A 12,199-nucleotide genomic window follows, 5' to 3' on the forward strand; every position below is an offset into this window, starting at 1 on the left:
TAGTTTGTCCAATTGATAATTTCTATTGAATGCTGACAAATTTGATTGGTTCATCTGGTATAATATGGCTGCTCTATGATGACAAAAAGGAGGAGAAAATGGATATGAATCTTATAAGTGAGGGGGAGTTGCGAATACTCTTGTCATGAAATCTATAAGGAAGAGGGAGTCGAGTTGAGGGGGAGTTGAATTCTTTTTGATCCATCCAATGTTTTGTCATCATCAAAAAGAGGGAGATTGTATATCTCAGTTCATAACTTTTGATGATTACAAAATAATTGGATGCTACTAATATTCTTTGAAGAGATTGTTTCAGGATTTGGAACAAAAATCAGATCAAAGACTTGAAGTCAAAACAGGATCAATGTTTGGCAAATTATTGAAATTGCTGTCGGACGCACAAAAGGACCATATCAGACGGTCGACAACCATTGAGTAACTTCGGACGCATGAAGAACTCACACTCGGACGTCCGAAGGTAATGTGTCAAAACCTCTATGATCACTGACCTCGTTCGGACACACAATACCTCTATACCGGACGTCCGACAAACGTTGCTGTACTTCGGACGCAAAACACTAGAGCATCGGACGTCCGAAAGAAATGAAGAAGGATTTGTAAGTTTACTTTCGGACATATACTATGGAGGGACCGGACGTCCTAAGAATTGCAAGAAATCGTTTTGAACTCACTGTCTTCGTTCGGACGCAGAAAATCAGAGTACCGGACGTCCGACACCACCAACGGCTAGTTGACTTTCTAGCTGCCTTCTATCTGTTGACAGCATTAATTGAAGAATTTTTTGGTCTTCTATAAATTGGGATTAGTCAACTCTTCAAAATAACTTTTACATATTAAGTCTACATCAGATCTTGAGTGATTCAAGTGTATGAATACTCCAAAAAGAAGATTTGTACTCTTAGTTGTGTAATCTTCATTTAGTTTTTCAAGTGTGATCCAATTTCTTCAATAGTGTAGCTTTGTGAGGGTTATCCGTGCGATTGTAAAACTTCCTTGCTTGATCGAGTGAGACTTGAGGCAAGAAGGAAGTGATCCTTCCTTTGTACACAAGAGATTGGTTGAAAGTTGATCAAATTGAAGAAACTTGATATATAAAGTGATATTCAAACTTAGTCAAGTTTAAAACTTGGTTTGCAATTCCATCCCTTCATTTACTATCTTGCTGTATATATATTACTTACTTATTTTACTCACAAATTACTTGTGCTAGTCCATCAATTGCTTCTCAGTGAGGTCCTCTTGGAAAAGAAAGCAAGTTCGAAAAAAGCGAATCATATCTTGGCCAGTTTTTAGATAACCTAATTCACCCCCCTCTTAGGTTGTCTTCGATTCTTACAGTGTCTCCAATTTTTCAAACTTATTGTATTTTCAAATCGATTATTGTTTCCAAACGTGCATCCACTATTCACTCTAAACGAGCTTTCAAAAATTTAAATTTTGTAATAAGTCATTTTAAAAATATAAACAAGTCATAGTTCCATGCAATTGGGTCTAAAAGGGTCAAAATAAAATATTCGGAATAAACGGGCAAATAAATATTTAAATAAGCTAGTAATAAGAATTTAAAATAAAGAGAATTTGCGAATCCTCATAGATCTTACTCACCACTATATGCAAATTTTTATTTTTCTTGTGTAGGTTTTTATTATTACAGAGGTTCGACACCTATCAAAGCCAATGACTTAATCTTCCTCATCTCAAATTGGTTTCTATTGGGATGAATAGGCACCCAAGCTCCTACCAGAGTTATGTTGAGGGATTGCTTAAAGTTTAAAGCATACTTCACACCCAAGTCTGATTCTTCTGCCCTCCATTTCGATTGTCTTTGAGTAATCAAGTCTCCAGTTGGGTGACCACTATTATCAATATTTTTGTAGGAAGTCAAATCCTTTCCATACTGTACAAAACAATTTGCCATTAGAAAATTTAGGCTCAAAGACTTTGAAAGAAACTCAATCTGAGAATCTGCTATATCATCATTCTCCACATCCATCATAGACTTCCTTGATTCCTTATTGAGAAAAATTTTATCGATGTAGCTCCTTCTATGTACATGACAGTTGGCCCACCCAGCAATAAGGAAATTTGACCAAACAATTTTTTTTTTTTTTTTGGAATTTTGTCGTCCCTTATGGACGTATAATAAATAAACCCTTAAACTATTATGGAATTTGACTATATTTTGTTATCTCAAGCAACCTTTTCTTCAATTTGGCAACATCTGAAACTTTCTCAATTTTCGTAGGTAAGGCATCATCTAGTTTTGAAAGTTTATGGGTACTTTTAACTTTACGAGTGAGTACGGATTGAGCTCTCTAAGTCAAGAATGACCCTAAATGGATGCCAAAAGGCAAAGAAGACAACTATTCCTTTGAATAAGGAAAAGCTAAATTGTCATCACGAAGGCCATTAAAGCTCCTTATTCACGAAAATTGCATATTGCACTAGTTGTCTTCAGTTAGATTCCTCTCCATAACTGGGGAAGATTTTTCCTCTATTACATCTAAATAAATATAATTTTTGAAAAATAAAAACATCCATATTATATTCTCCAGTTGGTTAAAGTATGTACAAAAGTTGAAATTAAATTGATTAAATTTTACTATTGGATCAAATTTTACAATTTTCACAGTAATTTTGACCTTTTTTGTACCATCAAAATATCTTGTACAAATTGAATTATAAAATATTCATAAATGAGCTTAATTTTTGAGTATGTTGATATACTTGTGGAAATAAAATTATTGACACAAACAGATTATTGTGAGAAAATTTACTTGTATAAATATAAAAAATAGATAAATGAAGAGAAAAATAAAAAATATATAAATGGAGAGAAAAGTAATAGAGAAGATCTCATCCTCAATTTTCTCATATAGGAGTTTATTATAGTCTATACTCCATAGTACAACACCAACTATATACAACTGCAATACAACCCTCCATCATCACAGGCTTTGTGGTGGGTTGTTTTATTTCAACTCTTTAAGGGGTTGATATCCATCCTTTTTTCTTTAAATTTCCTGTCACCTTCACCTAGAATTCTTAAGTCTAACACGCTTGATTTTGTTTGCAAAATATTTGGCTTGACTAATTAAGCAACCATTTTTTGATCATCCCTTTGGTGTATCAGCCATTTCGCAAAAGCGTCCAGGGTTTTCATATCAGATCTGTAATGTTTCTGAGTGAATTCAAGCAGCTCTGACCATGTAAAATCTGGAAACATCCTTGGATTATCAAAAGATACCAATTCTTCCGGGGGGCTTACAACCTTATCCATTTTGGGACACAGGAAAAATGCAATAGATTTTCTTGGAGTTCGAGAGTTCACAATAGCCCTATGCAAGCAACTTTTGTAGATTCCATTTGAAAGAGCCTGAAAGACATTAGTCCCCAATAAGTATTTCAGTCCCGAATTAACAAACCGAACATTTTGAGCAAAATGAACATTTTTTTTCATAAACAAACAAGAATTCTGAAAATAACAATATAAGATAACAAACTTATTCTATTTCATTTTTTTCTTTTTCAAAATGATCTTTTGAAGAAATCAAACAATCAAAATAAGAATTGGAACAAAGCAATAGATTAGACAAAGAAAGAGTTAATTGCAGTGACACCAAAGGATTACTATACTATAACTCACCATGAATGTGTCGCCAATATTGACAACGAAAGCCTCAGGGTTAGGAGGAACAGAGTGCCATTTTCCATTGACATACACTTCAAGGCCTCCAACGTGATCCTGATGAAGAATTGTTAAGGATGTAGGGTCGGTATGAGGACCTGTTCCAAGAGTTAGATCAGGTTTTTGGCATGGAGGATAGTAGTTTAATCTCATTATTGAATCGTTTCTTGTAAAGAATTCTCTGAAATGTTTCGCTTTTACTCCAAGACTGGTTCCCAGAAGCTCCATAATTTTAAGAGATAGACTGCTCATGGCTTCACTGTACTTTTGGAACACCTTCCTAAAGACAAAGACAAGAAAAAGCAATGCATCATCAAAAGTAGGAAAGCAAAAAAAAAGCTTTTATTGTACTAAGAAAAAAAATAACTAGTGGCATGTATGCAATTTTATACCCAGATTCTCTAAAATCTTCACCCATTGCATCCAAGAAGTAGCTTTCAACAATGTTAAGGGCTTGTTGACCATCAGCACAATATCGAAACGAGAGCGTTTCTTTCCATGGAAGTTTGGAGGAGAACCTATTAGTGAAGCTGCTAGCATAACCACAATGATCCCCAAGTTTTCTCTGGACTCTTTGTTTTTCTTGTAGTGGCCTGTCAAAGAAGAAATCCAAGCACTTGTGGGCTACTTTTAGGAGTTGCAAGTCCATCCCATGATTAACCACAAGAAAGAAACCATGTTCAAGACATGCCTGCTTTACTAGCTTAGTTGTGGTGGAGAGAGCGACAGGGTCCCCAGAGAGGAAGCCATTCAAATCTATACAAGGCACATGAAGCACTGGGGGAGGTTCAGGACAAGGCTTTTCCTCATCAGGCCATATGAACTCATAGGGAATGTCAGATTGGTTTTGGAGAAAAGATGCGTCAAAGACAAGTGACTTTTGTTCACCTTTGGCTTCATTTGTTGCTGGAGATGATGATAACTGATTTTTAGCACTAGGCATTGCCAAGTTAATATATTTGATTTTGGCAATTGATAGCTGGTGTTGCCTCTGTATATGTATGTATATATATAAGTTGATGGTAGGTAGAGAAGGCAATGTTACCATAACCATTCATCCATCCATATCTTTAGCTAATACACGGAGATGGATAAGTAATAATAACTAATATGGATATCTATGGAAAGAAAATCTGGATTTAAATGCATGGTTGAATCATTTTGTTATTTTTTTAGTACAAAAATTTTGAGTGGATTCGACTTTGGTCACCATCACGGGTTAGAACATGCCCTTTACTCTATCCATGAGTAAATATTTCAAAGTTGCCTTATTAGACCGTACACCTTTCTTAGTATATCTAGATAATATAGGTAGGAGTATAAACTGAAATACTCTGGAGCTACAAAAATAGTTAAGTTGTTAGCAGCTTATAAGAACATTCCCCCTAGAGTAGTTATAGGGATTCTTACAGGTCATCCATCAACATTAGGGATGAACACAGGGGGATGGATAAGGGCATCTGCCTCCTCAACAGTTTTCAAAATATTAAAATCCTTCCTATGATTTTAGTTGTCAAACTAGAATTATATTGCTTTGGTCCACCTAAGCATAATTACTAGTAGTTGATTTCATTATTTTGTTTAATTTCATTTTTGATAAATTGTCCTAAATCAACCTAATAATTAGTTTCCTTATAAAGTATATCATTGGTATCTATTTTACCATACGATTAGTACTCTTGTGAATAACAATTACAAAAATACTAAAGTTTCTTTTAACCAAATTTCTTATAATAAACTAGCTATTATTTTCTTGATTCCTGTAACTTTAAAATAGCAACTGAGGTAAACTATACATGTTACATGGGAAATCCAAGACAAACAAAACAATAAAAAAAAAAGAAAATTCAACTATTATACAAATTGAAGAAGTTTCAACTACGATATTAAATGCCTGACATTGGTAGTAAATAGAATGGTGTAGAGTCTAATTTTCACATTTTTCTATATACTTTATATTTATTTTTAAAAATTTCTTATTTTTATAGTTTATTGAACTTTCATTTTACATTTAGTATATATTTTTTTGCTATAGAATTTTTTTGTTATTATATTTTTGATGATTCACCCTTCCTAAACTAACATCTTGGGTCCATCATTGACTAATATAGTCCTCAAATCAACAACACAATCCGAATACATGACCTTTTGTGAGAAAGTTGTCCGTCCTTATCAATTGAGTCTTCTGTTCACCATTTTCTATTATCTAGTTTAATGGTTTTTAGATAGGTTATTCATGTGACATGCTTATATTTTTTTTTTATAAGAATGCAAGGCACGCTTAAATGTCTAGTAGCAAGCTACCATGACAGGCATTTCCCTTCAAAAAATTTATTTAATATCCATGAGCCATGGGCTAGCATATCAAAAGTATAAGAATCAGGAAAAAATAACTGTATGAGTAGAGATAAAATAGAAGAATGATTGAGTTAGTTTTAAGGCACCGTTTACATTGAGGGAATGGAAAGGAAAAGAAAGAAGAGGAATTGGGGGGATTTGATTTTTATTGTTTGGATTGATTTTTGTGAAGGGAGGGAAAGCAAATGAAAGACTCTAATAGTTTTATAGAGTTTTGATTTCCGCCCAAAAGTGGGCGGAAATGGAGGGAAATGAAGCTACATTAATTGAAATAATTTAAAAAATTTTAAAAGATCATTTTTTGTTTTTTTTTGGTAAATTAACACTTGATCTTTTCTTTTCCTTCTTTAATCCAAACAAAAATTTAATATTTTCTTTCTTTTATTTTCATACTTAATCCAAACAAGATAGATGGAAATCACTCCTCTACACTCTTTCTCTTTCTTTTCCATTAGTGTCCTTTTCTTTTCTTTGGCTTCCTTTCTCTCAAACTAAACGGTGCCTAAATGTGATGTATGAGCTATGAAGTGCAATCAGGACTAAAGAGAAGAAGGAAAGTCTAAAGTATGTGTGTAGGACCATGGAGTTCTCCAAAATGTTGGCATTCAAGGAATTCCTTGCCAGATTGGACTCATCATTCTTCATACTTTTTTTTTCTCTTTATTTTTTCCTCCTAATAAATAGAATTAATCTTATATATACAGATAACGTATACATTATCATAATTAGATACATGACATAGATGCAAAATTTAGATTTCGAATTTGAATATGATTAGTTGTCATGCATCTAGCGATGATAATGTAGATGCTAATAGTATATATAAGATTAATCCTAATTAATAAGGTATTATTTATGTATTTGTCTATTATGGATACTACTCGTAATATGTAATATGTAAACTTATGATTAAATCAATTTGACAGGTGCACTACTAATTCCTTGAATTAATTTTGTTGGGTTCTCATAACAACAACAAATTTTGAAATTGATTATATAATAATCTACACATTAAAAGCAAGGAAAACTATCAATTGAAGCAAGTAATAAACAAAGAATTTATGGAATCACTCTCTTAAAGTTTGAGTGAATGTATGGTTACATTTGTGTGTTTATACCTGGATAATTGAACCAAAACTAATAGATTGGATGAATTCCACTTACTATTCATTGAACCAAAACTAATTACCAACTATTTATCTATTTTTCCGCATTGACAAGAGATAGAAACATCAACTTAATAAAAGTTCGAGAAAAGGGGATTCAAGATGCTTTGGTAAATTGAGGGATTGGTGGTGAAGAAAAGTAAAGCAAAGACCATCTTCATTAGAGAAGTCAATAAATTAATTATGAAATATTTGTATTAAGTAGTATTGCACCATTCGTCCTCTTAAGTGTGTGTATGAGTGTTGTATGAATCAAATATGGCACTAAATATGCTAATGCACCTAGGCTTTTATCTCTAAATTTTATTGGCATTGAATAATGAGGTTAATGATCTTTATCAATCAATTGATCAATTGGCAGGAGAGATCTTTTTGATATCTTTATCAATTAATTGATTATTTTGTTTAACACCCACTCTGAGAAGTGTCTTAAATTGAATTAACGAAGTGAATTGAATTGATATGATAAAGTCCAATAAATAAGCAATTACTCGACATTCAGATAAAACTTGAACTAAGTAAACTAAGTGAACTGGAATTGTTAAAACAGAAGCTAAAGGGTAGAAAACATATATATATATATATATATATATCACAAGTGTAGTTTTTATTTATCAAACCGTAACTTTACGGTATGTGGACAGAAGCCCATCTTTTTACACCAAGTGCTTCTTTGCACTAGGAGGTAGGAATCATCCTTTCCTCATCACAAATATCCTTATACATATAAGAGGCAGTTGCGGTGTTCCACTGTTCATGCTAGACTCTTGTGGTGTTATACCTTCAAGTGCATAAGCTTGCTTTGATGGATTGTACTTTCAACTTTTACATATGGTTGCCAAGTCAAGCGGCATTCCAGCCTAGATGTTATGAAATTTGGAAACAAAGTAGTTTTTCACCAAGTCAAGCGGCATTCTAATCCAGATGCTGCGAAATTTGGAAACAAAGTAGTTTTTTTTCTTTTGATGTATACACGAATTTTGTAGTTGTAGTAATCAGCATACCTGAAAAATATTACAATGTAATTGAAGTTGTATTACAATACCAATTTCTAGTTACAACTGCAATTTGCGGTTATTAGTCAAATTGCAGAATATAATTTATATAATGTACTTATGATTGAAGTTGCATTACAGTAGTTGTATTATAAATAGAAATTTGCAGTTATTGGTGAAAATGCAATGTATTCATTTAGTTATTGCGGTTATGTAATTCATTTAGTTATTGCGGTTATTGCGGTTATGTAATTCATTTAGTTAAGCAATGTGCTTGTGTTACATCAAATAATGGATTTTTAATTAAAGGATATATATATATATATAAAAGATAATGAGTCAAATAATGGCTGCTTTTTTGCCGCGGTTCCTTTTTTTACTTGAAAAATTATTTTTAAATTCATTAATGCCACTTTATGCAGCCATAGTGATTACTATATTTTTATAAAAAAAAGTTGGATTGCAAAAAAAAAAAAAAGACTTTAATATTGGGACTAAGCAACAAATCAAGCTTAAAATAAAAGTCATAATTCCAAATTTAACATCTATTTTCTAATCTTGCCTTTTGAAAATGTAATTTTAAAAAATTCTAATATGCATTTATTGAGAAAATATTTTAATTTTAAAGAACATATATATATATATATATATATATATATATATATATATATATATATATATATATATATTCATGAATAGAAGAAGAGAAGTAAACCTTTGAAGAGTGTTTACGAAAAGGACAACTCGTTATATTTTTTCTCTCTAGCATAGGGTTGCCGTGCGTCTATTTTTGGTAATTTAGGTTTTCTGCATGGCTGGCTTTCAGCCGCCTGGAGGGGGGGCTGGCCGCTCCTTTGCGGCCGTGCTCCAGGCGCAGCCTTCACCCTCATCATCTCCTTGCAAGATCAAGACTGCGGCACAATACCGTGGAGAGCCGGCCGTCCTCTTCTCGGCTGAGGATATTGCAAAGCTTTCTGCTCCTTTCACTTTTGCTGTGGTTGGAAAATTCTCCCATGGCAGGCCAAGCCTGGATGTCACCCGTAAGTCACTCTCAGCGATTGGTTTCAAGTCCACTTTCACTGTCGGTTTGCTAGATCAGAGGCATATCCTCATACGGTTTTGCTTGGAGGAAGATTTCCTTCGGTGCTGGACAAAGGGGTTCTGGAATATTGCAGATTTCCCTATGCGTGTTTTTAAATGGAGCCCAGATTTTTCAGTTGCAAGTGAATCTTCACGAGCCCCTGTCTGGATTGCGTTAGAGCATTTACCAATCCATTTTTTTGATAAGGTGTCACTTTTCTCTATTGCCAACACCATTGGCAACCCTCTACAAATTGATACCGCTACTGCATCTTTGGCGAGGCCCAGTGTGGCACGAGTCTGCGTGGATCTTGATGTCTCACAAGACCTACCGGAGCGCATCTGGATTGGGACAGGCAGCTCTGGTTTCTGGCAACGCCTCCTCTACACTAACCTGCCGCTATACTGCCCACTTTGCAATAGACAAGGGCACTCCAGTGATGGCTGTCGGCAACACAAACATCGCAGGAATGGATCCAGGCCTCTGACGGCGGCGGCGGTAGCCCAGGCCCACGAAGGAAAGAATGGCGCACAGCATTCCAAAGCTCCGCAACCAGCGCTTCTCATCAACAGACCTGAGACAAACCAGAAGAATGAAGACCTGGGACAGCCATCACATGTCTCTATGGCTCACCAGGCGCAGGTGGACAACGGTCCTACCTCCTCTAGTCACGAGTGCCTGAAAGTCGCGGCGGGTCAGGAGGATAGCGGCGCCCCCGCTCCTGTGCAACCCGTAGAAGCACGTGGTCCTTTGCCTGTTTCTACAACCCCTCCAGTTTTTGGGCGTATCTGCGATGATACGCAAATCCAGCCAGCTGCGCATGAGAAACTGTCCTCTCAAGGCTCCCTTTCGGATGGGGAGGATTTGCCAGAGGTGGGTGCGAGTGATAGGGCGACACTGTTTGTCTCTCTTCAGCAGTTCAGCAAGGCATTGGGGCCGCGGGTTCAGCAGAAATTTGCTGAACGAGATGCAGATGGTTTCACCATGGTACTCTCGCGAAAGGCAAGGAAGAAGCGAGCTTACACCCCTCTGACCCGACAGGTTTTGACACGGCAGGCTGCTAAAGCCATCATGGTACCTCTCCACTCTACCTCCAATGAATAATTTGCTTATTTGGAATATTAGGGGAGCGACGAACAGACTCTCTGTCAGTCGCTTGCGGATTTTAATTCGTATTCATCAAGTTGCTGTTTTAGTACTCTTAGAGCCTATGGCTGAAGCGTCCAATATTGAGAGCTTGCGGATGAAGTTATCTTTTGATTTTTGTTTATTTAATCCCTCAAATAAGATCTGGGTCTTTTGGCGGTGTGGTTTTCATTTTAATGTCGTGCACAACTCAGAGCAAGTTCTCCATGTCATGGCGGGTCATGACTCTTGGACCGAGACTATCTTTGCCTCTTTCATTTATGCTAAATGTACAAGGGTGGGAAGGCATGCTCTGTGGTCGGAACTCCGGGGCCTTGCTAGCTCGATCACAAGGCCGTGGTTGGTAGGGGGAGATTTCAATGCTATCCGTACGCTGGCGGAGTATACGGGTCGGGCACATCAAGACCTGGGGGCCATTTCTGATTTTAACACAGCAATTTCTGATTGTCATCTTCAGGAGTTGCCTTATTCCGGAAGCTCATATACTTGGTCCGGCGTTAGGTCAGGATCTAGGATATGGAAGCGGTTGGATAGGGTTCTGACCAACCACCAATGGCTCAGCTTCCTGCCAAATACCTCGGTCCAGCATCTTAATCGGGCTGCCTCTGATCATACGCCCTTATTGGTGAATCTGCGGGGGGCCGATGCTAGTGTTCCGAAACCTTTTAAGTTCCAAAATTTCTGGGTTTCTAGCTCGGAGTTTCAATCGACGGTGCAGAGCAATTGGGAGCTTCCTACGCAGGGATATGGTATGTACCGGTTGGCTTTCAAGCTAAAGCGCATGAAGGCATGCTTACGCCACTGGAGCAGGCAACATTTTGGCAACATATTTCAGGCTGTCCGGCAAAACGAGATTGAGGTCCAGCAAAAGGAAATCTTGTTCGAGGCTTCCCCGACGGACGAAGCGAGAGCTGATCTCCATCGGGCAAAAGGCGTCCTATTGCACAGTCTTCGGGTTGAAGAGGACTACTGGCGTCAAAAGGCGCGCCTACGGTGGTTCAAGGACGGGGATTCCAATACACGCTACTTCCATGCTTCAGTGAGAGAGAAGCGCTCGAAGCTGGCTATACGTCGCATTAAGGATGCGGGGGGGAGTTGGCTTGAGGATGATGACAGCATTGGCCAGGAAGCGGTTGGTTTTTTCCAGAGTCTTCTTACAGCTGAGGAGGTTAGCGACGTGGATGATCTGCTGGTACACATTCCGCGACTTGTCACTGCGCATCACAATGATGCCTTATTGAGAGAGGTAACAATGGAAGAGGTCAAGAGGGTGGTTTTCGACCTCGATAAGGATAGCGCCCCGGGTGTGGATGGATTCACTGGCATTTTTTTCCGTCATTGCTGGAATATTGTAGCTCTTGACATCTTAGCAGCGACTAAGGATTTTTTAGCAGGGACTCCAATCCCAAAAGGAATTGCTAGCACCCTGATTGTCCTAATCCCGAAGAAGCCAAACCCAGCTACGTTTGCCGATTTTAGGCCCATTAGCCTGTGCACCTTTGTCAACAAGATTTTTACAAAGGTCCTTGCTAATCGATTGCAGACAATCCTCCCGGGCATTGTATCTGCGGAACAGTCTGCTTTTTGCCCTGGTCGTGATATTGCTGAAAACGTGCTCTTGGCCCAAGAAATGATTGCCTCCATTGACAAGAGGGCACGGGGAAATAACTGCATCTTCAAGCTGGACATGATGAAGGCTTTTGATAGGGTGTCATGGGTTTTTCTGCGGCAGCTACTTTGCAAG

The 12,199-nt window shown here is 37.1% G+C and overlaps 1 protein-coding gene across 1 annotated transcript; it reads right to left on the minus strand.

Annotated features, from left to right (window-relative positions):
- Positions 1-2,877: 2,877 nt before the first annotated feature.
- Positions 2,878-4,828, minus strand: LOC113733719 (gibberellin 20 oxidase 1-D-like). Its single transcript, XM_027259911.2, has 3 exons — positions 4,102-4,828; positions 3,668-3,989; positions 2,878-3,397 (listed from the first exon to the last, which is right to left on the minus strand). Exons 1-3 carry the CDS (start codon positions 4,761-4,763, stop codon positions 3,116-3,118), a joined length of 1,266 nt encoding a protein of 421 aa, XP_027115712.2. The 5' UTR covers positions 4,764-4,828; the 3' UTR covers positions 2,878-3,115.
- Positions 4,829-12,199: the final 7,371 nt, after the last annotated feature.

Source organism: Coffea arabica, chromosome 3c (genome assembly GCF_036785885.1).
Source record: "Coffea arabica cultivar ET-39 chromosome 3c, Coffea Arabica ET-39 HiFi, whole genome shotgun sequence".
NCBI lineage: Eukaryota > Viridiplantae > Streptophyta > Magnoliopsida > Gentianales > Rubiaceae > Coffea > Coffea arabica.

Bases quoted from the DNA above. Each gene is read 5' to 3' on its own strand.
- LOC113733719 (XM_027259911.2), bottom strand. From the start codon at position 4,763: ATGGTTATGGTAACATTGCCTTCTCTACCTACCATCAACTTATATATA. The intron at 3,990-4,101 runs GTATAAAATTGC...CTTTGTCTTTAG, and splicing joins GAAGATTTTAGAGAATCTGG to GAAGGTGTTCCAAAAGTACA. The intron at 3,398-3,667 runs GTGAGTTATAGT...AATGTCTTTCAG, and splicing joins ATATTGGCGACACATTCATG to GCTCTTTCAAATGGAATCTA.